General features: G+C 54.2%; 2 protein-coding genes across 7 annotated transcripts in view; one reads left to right on the top strand and one right to left on the bottom strand.

Moving 5' to 3' along the window:
* Positions 1 to 151: 151 nt before the first annotated feature.
* On the bottom strand, positions 152 to 20,090 carry STAP2 (signal transducing adaptor family member 2). 4 transcript variants are annotated; one of them, XM_078361561.1, is made up of 13 exons: positions 19,847 to 20,090; positions 10,380 to 10,451; positions 10,105 to 10,227; positions 7,755 to 7,811; positions 6,451 to 6,551; positions 5,228 to 5,362; positions 3,693 to 3,762; positions 3,500 to 3,602; positions 3,319 to 3,384; positions 1,505 to 1,675; positions 1,325 to 1,417; positions 555 to 629; positions 152 to 304 (listed from the first exon to the last, which is right to left on the bottom strand). In XM_078361561.1, exons 1-13 carry the CDS (start codon positions 19,898 to 19,900, stop codon positions 240 to 242), a joined length of 1,185 nt encoding a protein of 394 aa, XP_078217687.1. In that variant the 5' UTR covers positions 19,901 to 20,090; the 3' UTR covers positions 152 to 239. The 4 variants fall into 4 exon arrangements, with proteins under 4 accessions (XP_078217687.1, XP_003735498.4, XP_035142720.3 ...); XM_003735450.6 differs by lacking the exon at positions 19,847 to 20,090 and adding an exon at positions 14,268 to 14,441; XM_035286829.3 differs by lacking the exons at positions 3,319 to 3,384; positions 19,847 to 20,090 and adding an exon at positions 14,268 to 14,441.
* A 786-nt stretch (positions 20,091 to 20,876) lies between these two features.
* The window catches only part of MPND (MPN domain containing), a 22,687-nt gene continuing 16,803 nt past the window's right edge, over positions 20,877 to 26,760 (top strand). For 2 of the 3 annotated variants that reach the window (XM_054250178.2, XM_017967842.3), the window contains exons 1-3: positions 20,877 to 20,915; positions 21,007 to 21,296; positions 22,931 to 23,167. In XM_054250178.2, coding sequence (XP_054106153.2) covers positions 20,909 to 20,915; positions 21,007 to 21,296; positions 22,931 to 23,167 — 534 coding nt within the window. In that variant the 5' untranslated portion in view covers positions 20,877 to 20,908. The remainder of the gene's footprint in view (positions 20,916 to 21,006; positions 21,297 to 22,930; positions 23,168 to 26,760) is intronic. The other variant, XM_054250179.2, reaches the window with a different exon arrangement.

Genomic DNA, 26,760 nt, shown 5'->3' on the forward strand with positions numbered 1-26,760 from the left:
TTCCCAGCTGTAAAATGGGCTTTTCTCCCAGGCTACAGTGGTAGGTTTCACTGCACTAAGGATCATTGGGAGTGAATGGGGCCATCCGTAGGCAGACATCTGACGGACCCCTCATCCCCTACTCCCCCAAGCCAAGCCAGACACATGGGTCCTGGGGTCAGAGTTTTAATCCTGGGAGAAAGACTCTGGTCACTGAGCTGTGCCCCGGGACTGGCCCACTGGTCCCCGGCATGTCCGAATCAGTGCTCCAGCGCGCGCCGCTTCTCCAGCTTCTTTTGTAGCTCTGCGGTCACGTCCGCCAGCCCTGGGGGTTTAGGAGTAGGGGCTGCAGCTGGCTTAGGAATCCCCAGTCCGTGCCCCGCCCCCCGACAGCCCCCAGGACCAGCTACGGATTTGCAGGGCAACATGACAGTGTGCTCAAAAGCATTAGGAATTTCAAGACAGAGACAGCGGAGCCTTAAAAGGCAGGGTGTTTTGGAGTGTGGGGCCCTGTGTGACTGCATGGGTCACGCGCCTGGGAAGCCTGCCCCGCACTGACCCTGCAGACCCCTTACCCGGTGTGGGGAAGAGAGGCTGGGCTGAGCTGGCTGGCAGCTTCCTGGGCAAGCCACCATTAACGACTTTGGGCTCTGGAAGAGAAGACAGATGAGGCCAGGTGTGGTGGCTCACGCCTGTAATACCAGCACTTTGGGAGGCTGAGGTGGGTGGATCACTTGAGGTCAGGAGTTTGAGACCAGTCTGGGCAACATGGTGAAACCCCTTCTCTACTAAAAATAGAAAAATTAGATGGGCGTGATGGCAGGTGCCTGTAATCCCAGCTACTCAGGAGGCTGAGGCAGGAGAATCCCTTAAACTTGGGAGGCAGAGGTTGCAGTGACCCGAGATCACGCCACTATACTCCAGCCTGGGTGACAGAGTGAGACTCCATCTCAAAACAAAAACAATGGCTGGGCACAGTGGCTTACGCCTGTAATCCCAGCACTTTGGGAGGCGGAGGCGGGTGGATCACGAGGTCAAGAGATCGAGACCATCCTGGTCAACATGGTGAAACCGCATCTCTACTAAAAATACAATTATTAGCTGGGCATGGTGGCGTGCGCCTGTAGTCCCAGCTACTCGGGAGGCTGAGGCAGGAGAATTGCCTGAACCCAGGAGGCGGAGGTTGCAGTGAGCCGAGATCGCGCCATTGCACTCCAGCCTGGGTAACGAGCGAAACTCCGTCTCAAAAAAATAAAATAAAATAAAAAATAATAATAATTTAAAAAAATACAAGGGCTGAGGCTGGCCGGCCATCTGGTGAGGGAGGGATTGGAGGGGACCCTACCTGGCTTGGGTCCGGTGGGCGGCTTTGGAGGCTTTGCAGGAGCCTTTGGCAACTTCTTCGGCTTCAGGATGACCGGCCGACTGGAGGAAGCCACTGTGTGAACAAAGTGTCACATCAGCTGTTAACCTGTTCCTGCAACCCGCCCCCCCCCAGCTCTCAGCAGCTCTGCTCCCCACCCACCGTCTTGGTTCTCGTAGTCAACAGCTGGGGCATCCCCAATGGGGGTCACGTAGTTCTCTTCCTGGTCTGGTAGTGGGGGCAGTGGGGGTAATGGGGGCAGCTTGTCCTGGCTGGACACAGGCACAGACGCAGGAGGTGGTGGCTTGGGGCCACTTGTGCGGGGTATAGGACCTGATGGGGAAAGTTAGTTAGCTGTCAAGACACGTCATACAGGGACATGGCGGGGGGGTGTGGTCTGTGTGCATGACTGGAGACGGGCATGTGTCCCTATGCGTGGTGGCTGACACCTGTAATCTCAGCATTTTGGAGGGCTGGGGTGGATGGATCACCTGAGGTCAGGGGTTGAAGACCAGCCTGGCCAATACAGTAAAACTCCATCTCTACTAAACATATAAAAATTAGCCTGGCATGGTGGTGGGTGCCTGTAATCCCAGCTACTAAGGGGGCTGAGGCAGGAGAATCGCTTGAACCTGGGAGGCAGGGGTTGCAGTGAACCGAGATTGGGCCTCTGCACTGCAGCCTAAGTGACAGAGCGAGACTATGTCTCAAAAAAAAAAAAAAATCTGGGCCAGGTGCGGTGACTCATGCCTGTAATCCTAGTATTTTCAGAGACTCAGGCAGGTAGATCACAAGGTCAGGAGTTCGAGACCAGCCTGACCAACATGGTAAAACCCCATCTCTACTAAAAATACAGAAAATTAGCTAGGCGTGTAGCACGGGCCTGTAATCTCAGCTATTCAGAAGGCTGAGGCAGGAGAATGTCCTGCATCTGGGAAGCGGAGGTTGCGGTGAGCCAAGATAGTGCCATTGCACTCCAGCCTGGGCAACAGAGTGAGACTGTCTCGAAAAAAAATATGTTTCCACGTTGCATACAGATATACACTGACTTTATCTGCACACGTCAAATCGAAGTGCAGGGTTTGTGCACACGCCTGCATGTGTATACTTGCGTGACTGCACGCCTACCAAAGTATCTGCCTCAGTGCTTATCTAGATGTGTGTTATGCCCATGTGTCTATACGTGTCTGATTTTGTGCTTGTGCATGGAAGTGTCTGCATTTATGTGCACACACTATTGTAGCGTGAGACAGGTGTGTCTGTGCTACGTAGTGTGTGTATATGACTGGAATTGGGGTACACGTGTATTTACCCATGTGTGGATCTATCATGCCTGCCCCAAGTGTGTGCCAGCTTCTGGCTAGGCAGGTGGCCACCGTTCATGGATCATGCATGTGTGTGTGGATATGGCACTTGGGGGTCCCTGTACACGCCCAGTGCAGGGAAGACCAGACCACCCATCCTACATTCCTTTCTAGTGTGTTCTCTGCCTCCTCCTCCGACTCCATAAACAGGACCCATTTCCACCTATTTACCAACACCCATCCGGATTCCCGGTCTCTAGGGGGCTACTGTTTGTCCGGGTGCACCCCCCTGTCCCTTCAATCCCCATTTCTACCTAAGAAGATCTTTTGGGACCGTCTGCAAAGACTTCCCCTAGGAAGCTTTCCCTTCTGTGCTCCCATCTTCTCCCAAACTCTAGGTGCCTCTCTCCAACCCAGGTTTTACCTCCACCCCAAATTCGACCCTACAGGATGAGAGTGTCTGCGTTGAGCTCGTTCCACCACCCTACCCCACAAGCTGGGACCCTCCCCACCCCGCCCCCACACCCCGAAGGCAGGATCTGAGTCATTTCTGTCCCTGCAATTTTGTGAGTAACATCAGATACAAGCAACGCAGCCACCAAACTGAGGGGGTGTGGCTGGATGTGGGGTCCTCGATCCCTCCCACCTCGGCCCGCAGGGAGGGGACGTCACCTGGGCCCGGGGCGGAGGGCGCCACCCACACACTCTCGCCATTCTCCTTATCGGCTTCCACGTAGCCTGGAACAGAGAGGGCGGCCTGGAGGAAGCGGGGCGGCCAGGGCGGCCCCGTCGGTCCGGGCGGGGGCGGGAGAGGTGAGGCCTGGGCCCCCGAACTCCCCGAAGCCGCACCCACCTAGCACCTTCTCGTAGTCCTCGTCAAACAAGAAGGGCACCAGCGTCTTTTTGGTGTGCGACACGAAATAGTTGACCACGGCGTCCAGGGAAGTACAAGAGAACTGGGGGCGAACGGGACAGCGGTCAGGCTGCTGGGGAAGGGGCGCAGACCCCACAAAAGCACGTCTGGGGACTCCGGCCCAACGGCTCACCGGCTCTTCCACGTCGATCACGTACTTGGTTCCCTCCCGCTTCACCTTATAATGCCGGACCACGTGAGTCCTGCACGAGCAGAGAGTGAGTGAGGGGCTCAGCCCAGGCTCCCATATCGCTCCCTATCCCCGGGAAGGCCTGCCCCGACCCCAGGCTCCGCCCCGACCCCAGGCTCCGCCCCGACCCCAGGCTCCGCCCCGACCCCAGGCTCCTCCCCCAATAGAACTGGGTCCAGACTGGCTCCACCCCCAGAGAAGGCCCCGCCCCTGACTGGCTCCACCCCATCAAGGACCTAAGCCCTTCTATCCTCCCCGAGTATTGACTGCCCGTTCCCAGCTCTGCTCCCACAGAAGACCCCACCCCTGGTCTTGGCACTGCCTCCAGGGAGAGACCGGGCCACACTGACACCACTTCAGAAAAGGCACTGCGCCCAGGGAGAACCAGGCCCTAAAGACTCCGCCCCGGGTAAAGCCCCGCCCCCTGCAATGGCTCCATCCCCAGGCCCCGACTCCACTTTATACATTGCCTTGCCTAACCCTGGACTGGGATTGAAAATTTGACTCCGTCCCCAGAGTGGCTCAGCTTCCACAGCCCTACTAAACTTCCAAAGGGTCATGGCCATGACTTTACCCATAGATCCTGACTCTATCCAAAGGGCTCATTCCCACCCCTGGATCTGACTTCGTCCCCTCCAGAGGCCCAAACCCGGCCCCTGCGTACCTTACGTTCTGGAGGAGCCGACCCTAACCCAGGGATCTGAGTCTACCTACAGGTTGTCCCAGCTCCTAACCCTCCTAACCTGGCTGCTCCTGCAGAGGGGTCTGCAGCCCTGCCTGGGCTCTCCCTTCGCCCCCAGGCATTGACCCCATACCTGGGACAGGGCCAACCTCTGGATCCCACAACCCCGGAGCTCTGATCCCGCCCCCAGCCCGCCCTGTCCAGCTCTGACTCTGCCCCCAGTCTCCCATGCTCAGCTCTGACTCCATCCCCAATCCGCCCCGCTGAGCTCCGACTACGCCCCCAGCCTCCCAGCTCAGCTCTGACTCCGCCCCCAGTCTCCTCAGCTCAGCTGACTCCGCCCCCAACCCGCCCAGCTCAGCTCTGACTCCGTCCCCAACCCGCCCAGCTGAACTCTGACTACGCCCCCAGCCTCCCTGCTCAGCTCTGACTTCGCCCCCAGTCTACTCAGCTCAGCTAACTCCGCCCCCAACCCGCCCAGCTCAGCTCTGACTCCGCCCCCAGTCTCCTCCGCTCAGCTGATTCCATCCCCAGCCCGCCCCGCGCAGCTACACAGCTGACTCAGCCCCCCACCCGCCCAGCTCAGCTGACTCCGCCGCCAGCCTCCCCGACTCAGCTCTGACTCCGCCCCCAGCCTTCCCCGCTCAGCTCTGACTCCGCCCCCAGTCTCCCTTCTAAGTTCAGGCTCCGCCGCCAGGCCTATCCACTAGTGCGGGTCGAGCTCCGCCCCTGCTTCTGACCACACCCCCGCGCCCAGCCTCCTCCCACCCACGGCTCCCGAGCCGCGCATGCGTACCCATTGTGCATCTGCCGCGTGGTGACCGACACGCCGTCCGCGCCGTCTCCGCTGGGCCGCAGCAGCAGGTTTCCGCACTCGGGGTAGCGCTCTAGGAGCAGTTGTGCCTCCAACCGGCTCACCTTCAGGAAGCACCTGTGGCGGGCCGCGTCACCCACTCGTGACCCCGGAGACCAGGTCCGCTCTTCCGCACGTAAACCCCGCCTCCTCGGAGACCCAGCCCCATCTCCATCCCCCTCTCCTGGGCCCAGGAGACCCTGCCCTGCGCTCCAGACCCAGTCCGGCCTTTCTGTGTTTTTCTGTTTTGTTTTGTTTCTTTTTTTGAGACAGAGTCTCGCTCCTTTTGCCCAGGCTGGAGTGCAATAGGACGATCTTGACTCACTGCAATCTCCGTCTCCCAGGTTCAACCGATTCTCCTGCCTCAGCCTCCTGAGTAGCTGGGATTACAGGCATGCATCACCACACCCGGCTAATTTTTTTATTTTTAGTTGAGACGGGGTTTCACCATGTTGGTCAGGCTGGTCTCGAACTCTCGACCTCAGGTGATCCGCCCGCCTCGGCCTCCCAAAGTGCTGGAATTACAGGCGTGAGCCACTGGGACTGGCCGGGTTTTTTTTTTTTTTTTAAGAGACGGGGGCTCGCTATGTTGCCCCTTTGTTTGCTTTAGAATTGGGACCAAGCAGTCCTCGCTCCTCGACCTCCCAAGGCGCTGAGATGACAGGCGCTAGCCACCGTGGACAACCAGGCTCCTAATTCTGTCCCGGAAGATACAATCCCAACCGCAAGGCACAGACCCAGGCCAGGGAGACCAAGCCCTACCTTGTAGGCACTTGCAGCCTTCCCTGGAGGCCCTGCCTGCCTCCCTAATCACCAAAAACCGCCCACAACGACGATGCTCCGCCCCCCATCCAGGCCCCGCCTCTGGGGTCCTGGCTACGCAAATAACCCCTCCCCAGAGGCGCAGCCCCACCTTCTAGACACCTAGACTGACCCCCCCCCGCCCATTCTGCCCCCACTCCTCAGGCCTAGCCTCACCTCTGAAGACACATTCAGTCCTCTAGGCCCCTCAGCCCCTCCTGGAGACCCTCCCCCACCTCCCAGCATGGGCCTTACCTTAATGGAGTCATCATGCAAAATCCAAGACCCAGTTCACCGCCCACCGTCAGCCCCACACCCACCTCCAGCCCCATCCTGCAGCCCCTCGGGACGGGCAGGGCACTCACGAGGGTGTCTCCAGTGCACGGCGTGCCTCCTCTTTAGCCAACACTTCAGCCATCATGTATAGGTGTCCAGGAAGCAGGGTCAGGTTGGACGGGACACGGAGCTGAGGGGCAGGCGATCAAGGGACAGTGACTACACCCAGCTGGCCGTGAATGGACGGCTGTGCCCAAGTCACACAGTGACAAACTGAGGACAGAGCTCAGAGCCATAAACTCTGACACCTTCCGAGGCAAAGAGGGCTTCCAGAGGGTGCAGAGGGGTTGCATGAGAGGAGATGCTGGAATCTAGGGTTTCAAACAAAAGTCTCCAGGGGCCAGGCAAGTCTCAAACTCTGGCTGCCAGGGCAAGCCAAGAAACAGGGAAATCAGACGCCTGTAATCGCAGCACTTTTGGAGGCCGAGGTGGATGGATGGCTTGGGTGCAGGAGTTGGGAGACCAGCCTGGGCAACATAGTGAGCCCTGCTCTACAAAAAAAAAATTTTTTTTTAAACAGAGTTTTGCTTTCCTTGCCCAGGCTGGAGTGCAATGGCGCAATCTCGGCTCACTGCAACCTCTGCCTACCAGGTTCAAGTGATTCTCCTTCCTCAGTCTCCAGAGTAGCTGGGATTACAGGCATGTTCCACCACGCCCAACTAATTTTGTATTTTTTTTTTTCCGTTTTAGAGACGGAGTTTCTCTCTTGTTACCCAGGCTGGAGTGCAATGGCGCGATCTCGGCTCACTGCAGCCTCCGCCTCCTAGGTTCAGGCGATTCTCCTGCCTCAGCTTCCCGAGTAGCTGGGATTATAGGCACGCGCCACCATGCCCAGCTAATTTTTTGTATCTTTAGTAGAGATGGGGTGTCACCATTTTGACCAGGATGGTCTCGATCTCATGACCTCGTGATCCAAAGTGCTGGGATTACAGGCGTGAGCCACTGCACCCAGCCCTTGCTCTACAAAGTTTTAAAAATTAGTCAGATGTGGTGATCTGTGCCTGTAGTCCCATCTACTTGGGAGGCTGAGGCAGGAGGACTGCTTGAGCCTCGTCGTTGGAGGCTGCAGTGAGCTATGATCACACCACTGCACTCCAGCCTGGGCAACAGAGCAAGACCCTGTCTCGAAAAAAGTAAAATAAAATAAGAAATACGACTGGTCGCTGTGGCTCACACCTGTAATCCCAGCAGTTTGGGATCCGAGGCAGGTGGATCACTTGAGGTCAGGAGTTCGAGACCAGTCTGGCCAAAATGGTGAAACTGGGCTTGTTTGGAAAATGAAGGATGGTAAAAAGAAAATGGGAGAGAGGGCGCAGAGAGCCACTACTCTTACCTCCACCACCGTCAAGATGAAGCCCTTCCACATCTCTCGACATTCCAAGGTTTCCACCTGTGGAACAAAAGAAAAGAATCGTGTCACTGAGCCTCAGTCTCCTCATGTATGAAATGGAACTGGAGCACTTCTAAGGGCTATTTTCTTTTCTCTGCTTTGCTTCCTTCCTCCCTCCCTCCCTCCTTTCTTTTTCTGTTTTCTCTTCCTTCCTTTTTCCTTCTTGTGTGCAGTGGAACAATCGCTCACTGCACTTTCCACCTCCCAGGTTCAACCGAGTCTCCTGCCTCAGTCTCCTAAGTAGCTGGGATTACATGCACCCACTCTCATGTCTGGCTAATTTTTTGTATTTTTAGTAGAGACAGGGTTTCGCCATGTTGACCAGGCTGGTCTCAAACTCCTGACCTCGTGATCAGCTCCCCCCCGCCCCCCCGCCTCGGCTTCCCAGAGTGCTGGGATTATAGGCGTGGCCAGTGTGCCTGGCCCAAAGAGCTGTTTTCTTTCTGGTTTTGTTTTGGTTTGGTATCTGGGTGTTTTGTTTTTTGTTTTCTTGAGACAGGGGTCTCTGGTCCTGCCGGCTCGAGTGCCATGTTGAAATCATGGCTGACTGCACCCTCCATCCCTCTGGGCTCGGGGGATCCTCCCACCGCAGCCTCCTGAGTAGCTGGAACCACAGGCATGCACCACCTCTCCTGGCTTTTTTTTTTTTTTTCTCTTAGACATGAGGGTCTTGCTTTGTCGCCCAGGCTGGTCTTGAACTTCGGGGCTCAAGCTGTCCTTCTGCCGTGGCCTCCCAAAGTGCTCATATACAGGCATGAGCACCATGCCTGGCTGGTTCTGTAATTTCTTTTGTTGTTTTTTACTTTTTTTTCATGACCCCATTTGTCCCAGGTACTATAATTTCTGATGCTATTATATGGACATTTGAAGCACAGATCAGGCTGGACGCAGTGGCTCACACCTGTCATCCAGCACTCGGGAAGGCCGAGGCGGGAGGATCACTTGAGCTCAGGAGTTCAAGATCAGACTGAGTAACATAATGAGCACCCTGTCTCTGCAAAAAATAAAATATTGGCCGGGCGCGGTGGCTCACGCCTATAATCCCAGCACTTTGGGAGGCTGAGGCGGGTAGATCACGAGGTCAAGAGATCGAGACCAGCCTGGTCAACATGGTGAAACCCCGTCTCAACTAAAAATACAGAAATTAGCTGGGCATGGTGGCACGTGCCTGTAGTCCCAGGTACTCGGGAGGCTGAGGCAGGAGAATTGCTTGAACCCAGAAGGCGGAGGTTGCAGTGAGCCGAGATCCTGCCATTGCACTCCAGCCTGGGTAACAAGAGCGAAACTTCATCTCAAAGAATAAAATAAAATATTAGCCAGGTATAGTGGCATGTGCTTGGCTGAGGTGGGAGGACCGCTTGGGCCTGGGAGGTAGAGGCTGCAGTGAACTAGGATCTCACCACTGCACTCCAGCCTGGGCAATAAGCAAGAGACCCTGTCTCAAAATAAAATAATAGAAAACAAAGATCAGATTCCAGACTTTTCCTGCTCTGAACCCTCCCATAGACCAGACACAGTGGCTCATGCCTGTAATCCCAGCACTTTGGGAGGTTGAGGTGGGCTTATCACTTGAGATCGGGAGTTCGAGACCAGCTTGGCTAACATGGAGAAACCCTATCTCTACCAAAAATACAAAAAGTAGCCGGGTGTGGTGGTGCATGCCTACAATCCTAGCTCCTTGGGAGGCTGAGGCAAGAGAACTGCTTGAACTTGGGAGGCAGAGGTTGCAGTGAGCCGAGATTGCAGACTGCACCCCAGCTTCTGCAACAGAGCGAGACTCCCTCTCCAAAAACAAGAATAATAATTGAAATAAAATAAACCCTCCCATAGCACTTAGCTCCTTTGGGGTCAAGACCTAAGTCTTTTTTTTTTTTTTTTTAGACGGAGTTTCGCTCCTGTTACCCAGGCTGGAGTGCAATGGCACGATCTCGGCTCACCGCAACCTCCGCCTCCTGGGTTCAGGCAATTCTCCCGCCTCAGCCTCCCGAGTAGCTGGGATTACAGGCACGCGCCACCATGCCCAGCTAATTTTTTGTATTTTTAGTAGAGACGGGGTTTCACCATGTTGACCAGGATGGTCTTGATCTCTTGACCTCGTGATCCACCCGCCTCGGCCTCCCAAAGTACTGGGATTACAGGCGTGAGCCACCATGCCCGGCCAAGACCTAATTCTTACCTGGGACCCACAGGGCCCTGTACTACCTGTCCCTTCGTGGTTGGCACAATGGAGGGGGAGCATTTAAGCATCTTCTGCCAGCACCTCCTCTCCCCACCCCTCCACCAAGGGACCTACCTTGAACTTGATCTCCTGATTCCGGAGAACCAGGCGGAAGTGGGTGCCAGGGTCACGTGAGCTTCCCCGGGGAATCTCGTCTGTGAGTTTCTCAAATGCTCCCAGGTTTAGCTTCTCCGCGTGCTGAGGGCACAGAAGCAAGGGTCTGGCTCCGGTTCTTTGGCTTCCAGGCCCCCAGATGATGTAGCAGCCACCTTGGCCTCACCATCAACATTGCCTGCTTGGTCTCTGAGGTCAAGGGAAGGCCAGCCCTGGAGCCTCCATTCCCTCCTTACCTGGAAGTCTCGTTTGCTGTTGTAGAAATAAATGGTGAGACCCTGGAGGCCTGCCCAGAACTTCTTGTAATCCTGGGGACCAGAAGTGCAGAAAGAGGAGGTGAGGCGGCAAAGCTGAGTGCCTCTCACGTCCTCAATCCTGCCTCAGGGCCTTTGCACTGGCTGTGGTCTCTGCCCCACTCTGCCCCCAGATCTTTGTCACCTCCTGCCTTGCATTTCTGATCAAATGTTGGCTTCTCAGGAAGACCCTCCCTGAGACGGCCCAGCTTCTGGGTATCTGTTTTCCTCTGAGAAAGGACCAAATGGAACCTTGATGTGATTTGGGACCCCAAGCAGCTCCCCCAGTCTATGGAGATGGGGGCTCCAGGGGTAAGTTGAACTAACTGGTTTAATGGTGTCCCATCCATCTTCCATCATCCAGCTACCCATAGCCATCTATGTATCATCCACCCACCATCCATCTACCCACCCACCCATCCACACAACCATCATCCAGTTATCCATCCATCTACCCACCCATTCATCCATCCACCTACCATTCACACATCCATTCATCCATCCATCCATCCATCCACCCATCTACCCACTCATTCATCCCTCTATCACACCCCATCCATCCATCATCCATCCCTCCATCTATCCATCCATTATCCACCCATGTATCCATCCACCTACCATTCACACATCCATCCATCCATCCATCCATCCATCCACCCATCTACCCACTCATTCATCCCTCCATCACACCCCATCCATCCATCATCCATCCATCATTATCCACCATGCATCCATCTACCTACCATTCACCCATCATTCATCTGTCTAACCACTTACCCGCCATCCACCCACTCATCCATCCGTCTATCACCCCATCTATCCGTCATTCATCTATCCATCCCTCCATCTATCCATCCATTATCCACCCATGTATCCATCCACCTACCATTCACCCATCCATTCATCTATCTAACCACCTACCCGCCATCCACCCACTCATCCATCCGTCCATCACCCCCATCCATCCATCATTCATCCATCATCCACCCATTCATCCACTCATTCATCCATCCACACATCACCCACCATCCATCCACTCATCCATCCATCCACTCATCCATTTGTCCACCTACCTATCCATTCACTCATCCATCCATCCTTCCATCATCTGTCCATCCATCTGTCCACGCACTCATCCATCCATCTACCCATCCATCCATCCACCCACCCACTCATCCATCCATCCCTCATCCATCCTCACACTCATCCATCCATCCATCATCCATCTACCCACCCATCTGCCCACTCATCCATCCATCCATCCACCCACTCGTGTATGCACTCATCCATCCACCCACACATCCTCTCAGCCACCATCCAGCCCACATCTATCCATTCACCAAGCCTCTGCCCATCCCCCCCTTCATCCCGCATCTACGCATCCGTCTGTCCATCAGTAGACACACACGCAGATATGCACATGCATGTACCTAACATTTACTGAAGGCCTGCTTTGTGCCAGCCCTGCTGCAGGCACTGGGATTAAACACAGTATTACCAGTTACCATATTGCTTTGTCATGTACCCACGAAGTGCTGTTGGGCAAGATATTTGAGCTGTCTTTATCTGTTTCCCCAGCTGTAAAATGGCGCTGATAATGGTACCAACTTTGGAGGATCTCATGAGCATTAGGTGAGTTTCTACATGGGAAGCACCCGGGCCTGTGCTGAGTCAAGTCCTCAGCATGTGAACTGGGACTACAGCCCTAACTGCCCTATTTCATAAGACAGAAGACTCAGCCTCAAAGATTAAGTCACTTGCATAAGGCCTGGGAGTAAAGAAAGTGTGGAGCTGGGATTAGAACCTGGGTCTTCTGGATTCAGACCCAGGATCTTCTTTTTTTTGGGGTGGGGGAGGGAGTGGAGATAGTCTTGCTCTGTCGCCCAGACTGGAGTGCAGTGGCACCATCTCAGCTCTCTGCAACCTCCTCCTCCTGGGTTCAGGCGATTCTTTTGCCTCAGCCTCCTGAGTAGCTGAGATTACAGGTGCTCACCACCACACCCAGCTAATGTTTTTATTTATTTATTTATTGTATTTTTAGTAGAGACAGGGTTTCACCATGTGGGCCAGGATGATCTCGATCTCTTGACCTCGTGATCCGCCCGCCTCCGCTTCCCAAAGTGCTGGGATTACAGGCTTGAGCCACCGCGCCTGGCCCTACTTTTATTTTTATTTATTTATTTTTGTCTTGAGACAGAGTCTTACTCTGTCACCCAGGCTGGAGTGCAGTGGTGTGATCTCGGCTCACGGCAACCTACACCTCCCAAGTTCAAGTGATTCTCCTGCCTCAGCCTCCCAAGTAGCTAGGACTACAGACACCCGCCACCACGCCGAGCTAATTATTGTATTTTTAGTAGAGACAGGGTTTCACCGTATTGGCCAAGCTGGTCTAGAAGTGATTTGCTGGCCTCGGCCTCCCAAAGTGTTGAATTATAGGCGTGAGCCACCGCTCCTGGTCCCAGGATCTTTCCTAACCACAACAAGCACCTTCAGAGGACTTGTTGGTTGGGGAGGATTTGGACGCATGGAGGCAGAAGGAAAAGTTCACTCCGCTATAGGAAAGGAAACCTCAGAGCAGAGGCAGGGAGGGGCGGGAGGATCTGGGGGCGTCTGTGTTGGTCTGTATCAGAAAAGGAGGCAGGTGCAGTAGCTCACTTCTCTAATACCAGCACTTTGGGAGGCTGAGACAGGAGGATCGCTTGAGGCCAGTAGTTCAAGACCAGCCCGGGCAACATAGCCAGACCCTCATCTCTACAAAAAAAAATTAGGCCAGGTGCGGTGACTCACTCCTATAATCCCAACACTTTGGGAGGCCAAGGTGGGCAGATTGCCTGAGGTCAGGAGTTCGAGACCAGCCTGGCCAACATGGTGAAACGCCATCTCTACTAAAAATACAAAAATTAGCCGGGCATGATGACCAGTGTCTGTAATCTCAGCTACTCGGGAGACTGAGGCACAAGAACCTCTTGAACCTGGGATGTTGAGGTTGCAGTCAGCAGAGAGGGTGCCATTGCACTCCAGCCTGGGCAACAGAGCGAGACTGTGTCTCAAAAATAAAATAAAATTAATTAATTAAAAATTAGCTAGGAAACGTGGCCACGCTTGTAGTGCCAGCTACTCAGGAGTCTGGGGTGGGAGGATCACTTGAGCCCAGGGGTTTGAGGCTACAGTAAGCCATGATGGTGCCATTACACTCCAGCCTGGCTGACAGGAAAGAAAGAAAGAAAATGAATTTGGGGCATGGGGAGGGAAAGATGGGGCCTTAGGAGGAATGGAGGGGCTGGGACTTTATTCTGAGGAAGACATAAACACACACACACACACACACACGCACGTGTGCGAACATGCGTGCATTTTCCATGGCCACTATCTGTCCTGTGGAATGTGGCCCCCACCAGTTCTTAGTGTCCTCACTTGTCACCTGTCCTGGCCTTGACCCCGGCCGCCACGGAGTTCTGGGCTGGGAGGGGGAGGAAGCCGGGGAGTCAGAGGGCTCCCCGTTTCCTGGAGGAAGTTCCTGGTCTTGTTTGTGTTTGAGAGAGTGATCCAGAGAGAAAAGCAAAGCTTGAGACAGAGAGAGAGAGAGAGACTGAGACAGACGTCGGAAGAGACAGACCAGGCCAGGGAGAGAGGGAGAGAGGGAGAGAAAAAGAAACCAAATCCGAAGACCCACAGAGACAGACGGCCAGAATCCTCCCCAGCCCACAGCACGTGCCCTGCCCCATCCGGCACCCACCCCGCCCCCCTTGGCGAATGGGGAGACTGGGGCTCAGAGAGGTATTGCACCTGCCCGTGGTGGCCCAACAGTGCCAGTCCCCTGCCCTACCTTACCCGGTCACAGGGTGCCTTCTTCTCTAGAAAGCTCTCATAGTAGTGTGAAGGCAGGACACCCTTGGGTTTGGGGACCCGGGGTGGCCTCATGGCAGAGGCCATGTCGGGGCCAGGGTCTTCCTCCTGGCCTCTCCTTGCAGTGGGTGTCCTAGCTGGGCCGGGAAGCTGAGAAACAGGTTCCAGGGGAGTTTCCCCTCCTCTGTCTGCCCGTCAGCTCCCTCCCCTGCCAGGGCTGGGCGGAGGCTGAACCAGGCAGGTCCAGTGATCCTAGGGAAATCCCGGCCTCTCCGGCATGGAACTGAGAACAGAGAGAAAGTATGAGGCTGCCGGAATGGGAGAATAATATTGTCTGTATCTGCAAAGACAGGGGCATGGTCTGTCTCTTCGTTTATTTATTTATTTATTTATTTTTGAGATGGCGTCTCACTCTGTCACTCAGGCTGCAGTGCAGTGGTGTGATCTTGGCTCACTGCAACCTCCATCTCCCGGGTTCAAGGAATTCTGCCTCAGCCTCCCAAGTAGCTGGGACTATAGGTGCCCAGCTACTTTTTTTTTTGTATTTTTAGTAGAGACGGGTTTCACTATGTTGGCCAGGCTGGTCTTGAACTCTTGACTTCATGATCCACCTGCCTCGGCCTCCCAAAGTGTTGGGATTACAGGCGTGAGCCACCGCGCCGGGCTATTTATTCTTTTTCTTTTTTGAGATGCAGTTTCACTCTTGTTACCCAGGCTGGAGTGCAATGGTTCGATCTCAGCTCACTGCAACCTCTGCCTCCCGGGTTCAAAGAGATTCTCCTGCCTCCATCTTCTGACTAGCTGGGATTACAGGCGCTGCCCACCACGCCTGCCTAATGTTTGTATTTATAGTAGAGATGGGGGTTTCACCATGTTGTCCAGGCTGGTCTCAAACTCCTGACCTCAAGTATTCTGCCCGCCTCGGCCTCCGAAGGTGCTGGGATTCCAGGTGTGAGCCACCACACCTGGCCCTTTCGCTTTGATGAACCCTAATGATTAGATTGGGCCCACCTGGGTAACCCACTGTACTCTCCCTATTTTAAAGTCAGCTGACTAGCAACTTCAATTCCATCTGCAGTTTTTTTTTAGATGGTGTCTCACTCTGTCTTCGATGCTGGAGTGCAGTGGCGCAATCATAGTTCACTGCAGCCTAGTTCATTGCAGTCTCCCAGTCTCAAGCGGTCCTCCTGCTTCAGCCACCCGAAGAGCTGGGACTACAGGTGGGCACCACCACGCCCAGCTAATTTTTTGTATTTTTAGTAGAGACGGGGTTTCACCGTGTTAGCCAGGATGGTCTCGATCTCCTGACCTTGTGATCTGCCACCTCGGCCTCTCAAAGTGCTGGGGTTACAGGTGGGAGCCACCGCACCCAGCCTTATTTTAGTTTTGTTTTTTGTAATAAAAAAAGAAATGATGAGGACATGGAAAAGCCACCCCTCCTTTTGAGAAAGGTCCCCACCTGGTCATGCTCTCCTGGAGCTTTACAGAAGGATGTATCCTGATCAAATAGTTGATTGTGGCCGGGCGCGGTGGCTCATGCCTGTAATCCCAGCACTTTGGGAGGCCGAGGCGGGTGGATCACGAGGTCAAGAGATCGAGACCATCCTGGTCAACATGGTGAAACCCCGTCTCTACTAAAAATACAAAAAATTAGCTGGGCATGGTGGCACTAATAGTCCCAGCTATTCCAGAAGCTGAGGCAGGAGAATTGCCTGAACAGGAGGCAGAGGTTGCGGTGAGCTGAGATCACGCCATTGCACTCCAGCCTGGGTAACAAGAGTGAAACTGCATCTCAAAAAAACGTCGGTTGTAGGACGCCTACGGCCAATACCTCCAGGCTGCTTGTGTGTTTCTCACAGCCACCACAGCAGCCTACTCCTGGCCACAGCCCAGAATGGAAATATTGATCCTGCAAGCAAGCTCTAGAACATTCTAGTGTTTGTTTTTGAGATGGAGTCTCGCTGGAGCGCAGTGGCGCGACCTCCGTTCACTGCAACAACCTCTGCCTCCCAGGTTCAGGCAATTCTCCTGCCTCAGCCTCCCGAGTAGCTGGGATTACAGGCACGCGCCACCGTGCCCAGCTAATTTTTTGTATTTTTAGTAGAGACGGGGTTTCACCATGTTGACCAGGATGGTCTCAATCTCTTGACCTCGTGATCCACCCGCCTCAGCCGCCCAAAGTGCTGGGATTATAGGCGTGAGCCACCGCACCCGGCCTCTTTCTACTGTTTTTATCTGGTTTTGGGTATCAGGGTCATAGTTCCATAAATGAACTGGGAATTGACCTCTTCAATTTTCTGGAAGAGATTATGTGAAATTGGTGTTAATTCTTTGAACCTTTGGCAGAATTCCTTCGTGACACCATCTGGGCTTGGAGACTGCATTTTTGGGAGTTTTAATATTACAAAGTCAATTTCCTTAAGTTACCAGGGCTGGACGGCCTGGGTTTTGTACACACAGCAGAACGGGTGTTTTAGAAACCGCAGAAAGGCCGTGGGACTCTGGACAATGCATTCGTCCACGGAGCTGTCTGACGAAGCTGATAGTTTCAGCTGTACTAAGCAAGGTCAGAGCACTTAGCTTTTGGTTTCTTTTTGTTTTTGTTTTGAGGCAGGGTTTTGCTCCTTTTTAGCTGGGATTACAGGCGCCCGGCACCACTCCCAGCTAATTTTTGTGTTTTTTAGTAGAAACGGAGTTTCAGCTGAGCACGGTGGCTCACACCTATAATCCCAACACTGGGAGGCCAAGGTGGGCAGATCATGAGGTCAGGAGATTGAGACCATCCTTGCTAATGTAGTGAAATCCTGTCTTTACTAAAAAATATCAAAAAGGCCGGGCGCGGTGGCTCACACCTGTAATCCCAGCACTTTCGGAGGCCGAGGCGGGTGGATCACGAGGTCAAGAGATCGAGACCATCCTGGTCAACATGATGAAACCCCGTCTCTACTAAAGATACAAAAAAAAAATTAGCTGGGCATGGTGGCGCGTGCCTGTAATCCCAGCTACTCGGGAGGCTGAGGCAGGAGAATTGCCTGAACCCAGGAGGCGGAGGTTGCGGTGAGCCGAGATCGCACCATTGCACTCCAGCCTGGGTAACAAGAGCGAAACTCTGTCTCAAAAAAAAAAAAAAAAAACCCCAAAAAAATTAGCTGGTCATGGGGGCACATGCCTGTAGTCCCAGCTGCTGGGGACGCTAAGGCAGGGGAATAGCCTGAACCTGGGAGGTGGAGGTTGCAGTGAGTGGAGATCCTCACCACTGCACTCCAGCCTGGCAACAGAGCGAGACTCCGTCTTAAAAAGAAAAGAACGTTTCACCATGTTGGCCAGGCTGGTCTCAAACTCCTGACCTCAAGTAATCCACCCGCCTTGGCCTCCCAAAGTGCTGGGATTACAGGCTTGAGCCACCGAGCCCGGCCATAAGTTTTCCACTTTTATTTTTTATTTTTTTATCTTTATAATAGAATGATTTCTTGTTCTTTTTTTTTTTTTTTTTTTTGCTGGGCGCAGTGGCTCTCGCCTGTAATTCCAGCACTTTGGGAGGCTGAGGCGGATCACCTGAGGTCAGGAGTTCGAGATTAGCCTGACCAATATGATGAAACACTGTCTTTAAAAAAAAAAAAATTATTTTTTTATTTTTTAATTTAATTTAATTTTTGAGACGGAGTTTCGCTGTTGTTACCCAGGCTGGAGTGCAATGGCACGATCTCGGCTCACCGCGACCTCTGCCTTCTGGGTTCAAGGAATTCGCCTGCCTCAGCCTCCTGAGTAGCTGGGACTACAGGCGCACACCACCATGCCCAGTTAATTTTTGTATTTTTAGTAGAGACGAGGTTTCACCTTGTTGACCAGGACGGTCTCGATCTCTTGACCTAGTGATCCACCCGCCTCCGCCTCCCAAAGTGCTGGGATTATAGGCGTGAGCCACTGCGCCCAGCCATATTTTTAATTTTTTTTTAATTAATTTTTTTAACTTTAGGCGAATACTACATCTGGCATTTTTCCCATGTTATTTCTCCCCACCCTCCCCTTCCTCCCCAAGTTTTTCTACTTTTTAATGTTTATTTAATTAATTAATTTATTTATTTATTTAAGAGACGGGGTTTCACCATATTGGTCAGGCTGTTCTCGAACTCCTGACCTCAGGTGATCCACCCTCCTCGGCTGCCCAAAGTGCTGGGATTACAGGTGTGAGCCACTACTCCCAGCCAGGGTGGTCAGTTTTCATTTCATTTGTCAAATGGAGCCACAGAAGGATTTAGAGCATGGGAGGAGGGCAGGTGCAGTGGCTCACGCCTTTAATCCAAACACTTTGGGAGCCCAAATGGGAAGACTGCTTAAGGCCAGGACTTGGAGACCAGCCTGGGCCACATAATGAGAGCCTATTCTCTTACAAAGACATTAAAAATGAACTAGGCATGGTGGTGCATGCCTGTTATCTCAGCTACTCTGGAGGCTGAGGCAACAGGATCATTTGAGTCCTAGAGGCCAAGGCTGCAGTGAGCCATATTTGCACCAATGCACTCCAGCCTGGGAGACAGAGCAAGGCCCTGTCTCAAAAATAAAAGAAAATACGCTGGGCCTGGTGGCTCATGCCTGTAATCCCAGCACTTTGGGAGGCCAAGGCTGGTGCGTCACCTGATGTCAGGAGTTTGAGACCAGCCTGCTCTACACTGTGAAACCCCATCTCTACTAAAAATACAAAAATTAGCTGGGCATGGTGGCACGTGCCTGTAATCCCATCTACTCAGGAGGCTGAGGCAGGAGAATTGCCTGAACCCAGGAGGCGGAGGTTGCGGTGAGCCGAGATTGCGCCATTGCACTCCAGCCTGGGTAACAAGGGCAAAGCTCTGTCTTCAAAAAAAAAAAACAAAACAAAAATTTCTCACGTTGTAATCCCAGCACTTTGGGAGGCCGAGGCGGGCGGATCACAAGGTCAAGACATGGTGAAACCCCGACTCTACTAAAAATACAAAAAAATTAGCTGGGCGTGGTGGCGCTCACTTGTAGTCCCAGCTACTGGGGAGGCTGAAGCAGAATTGCCCGAACCCCGGAGGCAGCGGATGCAGTGAGCCGAGGTCGTGCCACTGCACTCCAGCCTGGTGACAGAGAGACCCTATTCCCCCCTGCAAAAAAAGAAACATAATAATAATATGGGAGGGAGGTGGTAATAGGTGCGTCGCAGAAAGAGCCCTCTGGGGTAACAGTGGAAGATAAACAGATGGGGCATGAGTTTGGAGGCCTGAGACCCATTGGGATGGCCAGGATTCAGGTGCAAGAAGCTGCAGGTGTGGCTCAGGGTTTTGGAAGGCAGGGGACAGAAAACAGCCAAGGAGGAAGCGTGTAAGGACTTGGGGAAATAAACCGAGGCCGGTTTGGGCTATGCTCAGTCTGGGAGCCTTGGGGATGCCCGTGGTCGGCTGGACAGTCAGGGTGGGGCCCTTACAGGGTGCCTGGACTGCACAATAATAATAGTTCGCATGTACCCAGTCTTTGCTCTCTGTCAAGTCTTCTTCTTGAGGACATTCCCTAGAGCCCTGGAGAGCCTCCCCCGCACCCCTACTGACCTGTCCCCACTTCCCGACAGGCTGTCTGGGCAAAGCCCCCCCATTTGAACCCATCCCACGGTGCCCCGTAGCTTTAGGAAGTCCCCATCCTTGACTTTCAGCCGTGCCAGTGCGGGGGGGGAGGGAATCCCAGCGCCTGGGCTCGGGGACAAAGGTCCCGGTACAGGGTCCGGGACAAAGGCCGGGACTGCACTGATAGGGCGCGCAACCTGCGCGTCCCTGCCACCTGCCCCGCCCAAGGGTTATGGAAGGCCGGACTCGGCTGGCCTTATAGCCGGAGCTGATTGGCCGGTTGAGTCCAGTCCCTAACTCTCATTGTTTGAGCTCAGAACTAAAGCTTTCGTCTGATTGGTCTATGTGGACGTCTGCCCATTGGTCAAGTCCCAGTTGGTGTAATCAGATAGTCAATAGGGATTGGCTGACGCGGGAAATCCAGCAGCTTGCTACCGATTGGTTGAGGGTGAAATAAATGGGCTCTTATCATTAGCTGACGGGCTCCGCTACGGTCCAATCATGGAATCAGTCAAGGGCCGCCCGGGAGGGTGTGAGGCCGGCTTGGGCGCTTTGGCTCCACCTGTGTCTGCGCGAGGCTGTTCCCTGTTGGAGTCTGCATTGTCCCCCCGGGACCCGTTTCTATCCTGATCCCAAAGGCTGAAGCCTGAGGTCCTTAAGCGCGGTGGGCGCAAGCCTCAGTTCTCCTTTCCCTGCAGCAGGCTGAGCCACTCGCGCACCCGCCCCAGGCTTCCACCTTGCAACCGCTATCCCTGAACAGCGAGGCCTCAGTTTCCCCACTGGCACCAACGAGCTCCCGGTCACCAGTTCATCCCATGGAGCGGAGCGTCAGGCCTCAGTTTCCCGAATGTTCCGGGAAGGCTGAGTTCCCGGTCTCTCCTGCGTGGGCAGCCCCGAGGCCTCAGTTTCCCCGCCCACCCCAGAGCGCCGAGCCCCACCCCCGACCCCGGCGGCGGCCAATGACTAGGGCGCCTCCTCCCTCCCCGGGGCGGGGCCGCGTCACGTGCCGGGAAGCCGCAGTCTGCGGCCCGGGCGCGGGGAGGCGCGGCCATGGCAGGTACGGCGGGCCCAGCAAGGCGGAGGCGCGGGGCGTCCGGCTACCGCGGCGGGGGACGCGCGGCCTCTCTGCAGCTTCTCGTTGCCCGCAGCTCCGGAGCCGCTGTCCCCGGCGGGCGGCGCGGGCGAGGAGGCGCCGGAGGAGGACGAGAACGAGGCGGAGGCCGAGGACCCCGAGCGGCCGAATGCGGGAGTGGGCAGCGGCCGCAGTGGCGGCGGCGGCAGCAGCGGCAGCGGAGGAGGCGGCGGCGGCGGTGGGGCCGGAGCGGGGGGCTGCGGCGGGCCGGGGGGCGCGCTCACCAGGCGCGCGGTCACGCTACGGGTGCTCCTCAAAGACGCGCTGCTGGAGCCCGGCGCCGGGGTGCTGTCCATCTACTATCTGGTGAGCACCCCGCTTCCCTCCTCCCGTCGCGGCTTGGGCAGGAAGGGAAAACTGAGGCCCGGTGCTCCCTTGCTGCAGGACAAACCCCAGTGTGGGGAGGGGAAACTGAGGCTTGGAGCTCCCTTGCTGAGGGAGGAACTAGGTATGGGGGAGGGTAAACTGAGGCTTGAAGGTCCCTTGATGGGGGAGCCAGTTGTAGGGAGGAGAAACTCAGGCTTGAAGCTCTCGTTGCTAGACAAGCCCGTGTGGACAGAGAAATCTGAGGCACAGATGGGTCCTACTGATGGGGAGGACATAGGTCCATCCTGCAAAGAAGAAACTGAGGCTCAGAGGAGCCGCCACCCATGCAGGGTCAGATGGGCAACACCGGGGCCTTCCTGTAGTTTCGCCACTGTAAAATGGAATATTTTCCCTCCATGGGAAGATTAGGGGAGGGTTAAATGAATGAAGCCCTCACCAGGTGCCTGCCACATGGTAAGAGCTTTATCTGTGGTTGGTATTTTTTTTTTTTTTTTGAGATGGAGGCTAGCTCTGTCGCCGGGGCTGGAGTGTAGTGGTGCGATCTCAGCTCACTGCAGTCTCTGCCTCCCAGGTTCAAGTGATTCTTCTGCCTCAGCCTCCCAAGTAGCTGGGAGGACTACAGGCGCACGGCACCATGCCTAGCTAATTTGTTTTCATATTTTTAGTAGAGACGGCATTTCACCATATTGGCCAGGCTGGTCTTGAACTCCTGACCTCGTTGTCCACCTGCCTGGGCCTCCCAAACTGCTGGGATTGCAGGTGTGAGCCACTGCGCCTGGCCTTTTCTTTTTTTGAGACAGAGTCTTGCTCTTTTGTGTAGGCTGGAATGCAATGGGGCAATCTCGGCTCCCTGCAACCTCCACCTCCTGGGTTCGAGAGATTCCCCTGCTTCAGCCTCCCGAGTATCTGGGATTACAGATGCCTGCCACCACGTCCAGCTAATTTTTTTATTTTATTTTATTATTTTTTTTAAATAAAGACAGGGTTTCACCATGTTGGTCAGGCTGGTCTTGAACTCCTGACCTCAGGTGATCCGCCCGCCTTGGCCTCCAAAGTGCTTGAATGACAGGCGTGAGCCACCGTGCCCAGCCAATTTTTTTATTCTTAGTAGAGATGGCATTTCACCGTGTTGGCCAGTCTCGAACTCCTTAGGTGAGGTCATCTGCCCACCTCGGCCTCCCAAAGTACTGGGGTTACAGGCAGGAGCCACCACACCTGGCCCTGTGTTACTACCATTACGGTTGTCCTTATTGTCAGTTTGTGAATGGAAGCACATTGTTCACGTGGTGAATGGGAGTTTCTGAATTGAGCAACTGCTGAGCGTCACATCCTAGAGACACAGCAGGGATCAGGACTGCCAGACCCTGTCCCTGATTAGGGGCTTCTTGGTCATGACAGCCGGGGTGCAGATTCCTGCGGGGCAGCTTCGTGCAGGCTGGTGAGGTGTGTGGGATGGACTCCCAGGCACTGAGGGGACCCTGAAGCCAGCCTGGGAGGCGTTTCTGGAAGCTCTGCAAGTGGATGCGTCGGGGAGCGTGGGGCTGGGGAGGACCCTGGGAGAGAGGGTGTGCTGGGTGTTGGTCCTGGCCCCAGCCAGCCAACTGTGGCTGCAGGGGAAGAAGTTCCTGGGAGACCTGCAGCCGGACGGAAGGATCATGTGGCAGGAGACGGGGCAGGTCTTCAACTCACCCAGCGCCTGGGCCACCCACTGCAAGAAGCTGGTGAACCCTGCCAAGAAGTCAGGCTGCGGCTGGGCCTCTGTCAAGTACAAAGGCCAGAAACTGGACAAGTACAAAGCCACCTGGCTCCGGCTGCACCAGCTGCACGCGCCCGCTGCTGCTGCTGAGGAGGTGCGTACGGCAGCCTCCTCCAGGAAGCCGCCCGGGTCACTGGCATGAGGGGTGCCCAGCCTGACACGGCTGTCCCAGGAGGAGGTATTACAGTAATATACACAAACACAGATGAGGCGCTTACCGTGGGACACGCTGCCTCCATCCCTCCAGGGCTGGGGCGGAGAGAGTGGACATGGGAGTTAGGGCTTTGACGGATGAGTAGCAGTTTGTCAGAGCAAGCTGAAGGGAAGAGCTTTTTAGTAGGTTGGAATGGCATGGGCAAAGTCATGTTGGCATGAAGAAAGGCATGCTGGGGTTGTGGGTGGCTGAGGGGGCTGGAGGTGTAGGCAGGGACCAGAGGGGCCAGGGACCCTTTGTGTGCCTTAGTTTTTTTTTTTCTTTTTTTTTTTTTTGAGACGGAGTTTCGCTCTTGTTACCCAGGCTGGAGTGCAATGGCGCGATCTCTGCTCACCGCAACCTCCGCCTCCTGGGTTCAGGCAATTCTCCTGCCTCAGCCTCCCGAGTAGCTGAGATTACAGGCACGTGCCACCATGCCCAGCTAATTTTTTCTATTTTAGTAGAGACGGGGTTTCACCATGTTGACCAGGATGGTCTTGATCTCTTGACCTCGTGATCCACCCGCCTCGGCCTCCCAAAGTGCTGAGATTACAGGCGTGAGCCACCGCGCCCGGCTTTTTTTTTTTTTTTTTTTTGACACAGGGCCTCTCTCTATGGCCCAGGCTGGAGTGCAGTGCCAACCTCTCGGCCCACTGCCACCTTCACCTCCTGGGCTCAAGCAATTCTCCCACCTCGGCCTCCCTATAGCTGGACTGCAGACACAAGCCACCACACCTGGCTAACGGTTGGATTTTTAGTAAAGATGGATTTCACCATGTTGCCTAGGCTGGTCTCGAACTCCTGGCCTCCAGCCATCCTCCCACCTGGGCTTCCCAAAGTGTTGGGATTGCAGGTGTGTGAGCTACGGCACCGCCAGTTTTTTTTCCTTATGTAAAAGCAGAGCTGGTAACAGTGCCTGTGTCTGAAATCTGTGGCAGGCAGGAAGCGGGAGCAGATGCTGTCGTCGTGAGGCACAATCCTGTTTGGTTTTTTTTCTTCTGTCTTTTCCTTTTCTGTCCTTCGACTGACTGGGTGAAGCCCACGCATGTATCAAGAGTAATGTCAAGGCCGGGCTCGGTGGCTCACACCTGCAGTCCCAGCACTTTGGGAGGCCAAAGCGGGCGGATCACTTGAGGTCAGGAGATCGAGACCAGCGTGGCCAACATGGTAGAACCCCCGTCTCTACTAAAAATACAAACAATCAGCTGGGTGTGGTGGCGGGCACCTGTAATCCCAGCTACTCAGGAGGCTGAGGCAAGAGAATTGCTTGAACCCAGGAGGCAGAGGTTGCAGTGAACCAAGACTATGCTATTGCACTGTATCCTGGGCGACGGAGCAAGACTGTGGTTTAAAAAAAAAAAAAAGGCCTGGCGTGGTGGCTCACGCCTGTAATCCAAGCACTTTGGAGGCCAAGGCAGGCAGATCACCTGAGGTTGGGAGTTCAAGACCAGCCTGACCAACATGGTGAAACCCATCTTAAAAAAAAAAAAAAGAAAAAAGCCGGGCGCGGCAGCTCACACCTGTAATCCTAGCCCTTTGGGAGGCCGAGATGGGTGGATCACCTGAGGTCAGGAGTTCAAGACCAGCCTGGCCATGATGGTGAAACCCCATCTTTTAAAAAAAAAAAAAAAGTAATGTTCTTTCTGTTTGTAGATATGTTTTTATAAACTTTTTTCTTTATCAGAGCTTTCCTCTTGTTGCCCAGGCTAGAGTACAATGGCGCGTTCTCAGCTCACTGCAACCTGTGCCTCCTGGGTTCAAGCGGTTCTGCCTCAGCCTCCCGGGTAGCTGAGATTACAGGTGCCCGCCACCACTCTTGGCTAATTTTGTATATTTTTAGTAGAGATAGGGTTTCACTATATTGATCAGGCTGGTCTCGAACTCCTGACCTTGTGATCCACCTGCCTTGGCCTCCCAAAGTGCTGGGATTGCAGGCGTGAGCCACCGAACTGGCCTATAAACTTTTTTTTTAATGTATGAAGTTTATTACACGGAGTTAACACTAGTCCAAGTTAAAAGCAGACCACAAATGGTCACGTCATACAAGCTGTGAGGTTTTGAAACTTGTGACAAGGGACAAAAAGGAAATTCTACTCACTGCAAGGAAATCCTCACTGAAGCTTCAGTGAGCCACAAGCACTTAAAACCCATGAACCTGCCTGGCGTGGTGGCTGATGCCTTTAATCCCAGCACTTTGGGAGGCTGAGGTGGGCCGATTATGAGGTCAGGAGTTCAAGACCAGCCTGGCCAACATAGTGAAACTCCATCTCTACTAAAATTACAAAAAAAAAAAACCCCAAAAACCTGGGCGTGGTGGTGGTCACCTGTAGTCCCAGCTACTGAAGAGGCTGAGGTGGGAGAATCTCTTGAATCCAGGACGCGGACGTTTCAGTGACAAGATGGCGCCACTGCACTCAGCCTGGGTGACAGTGAGGTTCGATCTCAAAAAAAAAAAAAAAAAAACACCGTAAATCTTCACCTGACTGTCCTTAGCCAGTCCAGTCTCTATAAGGAACCGGCAGATATTCTTGCACTGGTCACCTGTAGCTGAATTACTTTCCTATATTCTGGGTTTGTGTGTGTGTGTGTGTGACCCAGGCTAGAATGCAGTGGCACAATCTCAGCTCGCAGCAACTTCCAACTCCTGGGTTCAAATGATTCTTCTGCCTTAGTCTCCCGAGTATCTGGGATTATTTATAGGCACCTGCCACCACACCTGGCTGATTTTTGTGTTTTTTTTTTTTTTGAGACGGAGTTTCGCTCTTGTTACCCAGGCTGGAGTGCAATGGCGCAATCTCGGCTCACCACAACCTCCGCCTCCTGGGTTCAGGCAATTCTCCTGCCTCAGCCTCCCGAGTAGCTGGGATTACAGGCGCGCGCCACCATGCCCAGCTAATTTTTTGTATTTTTAGTAGAGACGGGGTTTCACCATGTTGACCAGGATGGTCTCGATCTCTTGACCTCGTGATCCACCCGCCTCGGCCTCCCAAAGTGCTGGGATTACAGGCTTGAGCCACCGCGCCCGGCCAATTTTTGTGTTTTTAGTAGAGATGGGGTTTCACCATGTTGGCCAGGATGGTCTCCATCTCTTGACCTTGTGATCCACCCGCAATCCCAGGTTCCCAAAGTGCTGGGATTACAGACGTGAGGTACTGTGCCCGACCTCTGTTGAATTCTTATATGGTTACAATGCTCAGTGCCAGCAGGAAGCAGGTTGTCACTGATATGCATCAGCAAAGGGGTTGAAAGCGTGATTCTGGATAGTGGCTATAGACATGATTCTTTTCTTTGAGATGGAGCCTTGCTCTGTTGTCCAGGCTGGAGTGCAGTGGCGCGGTCTTGGCTCACTGCAACCTCCCGCTTCTGGGTTCAAGCGATTCTCACGTCTCAGCTTCCCAAGTAGCTGGAACTTCAGGCATGCACCATCAGCTTGGCTAATTTTGGTATTTTAATTTAATTTAATTTTAAACCCCAGTAGGGTTTCACCGTATTGG

The sequence above is a fragment of the Callithrix jacchus genome, chromosome 22 (assembly GCF_049354715.1).
Source record: "Callithrix jacchus isolate 240 chromosome 22, calJac240_pri, whole genome shotgun sequence".
Classification (NCBI taxonomy): domain Eukaryota; kingdom Metazoa; phylum Chordata; class Mammalia; order Primates; family Cebidae; genus Callithrix; species Callithrix jacchus.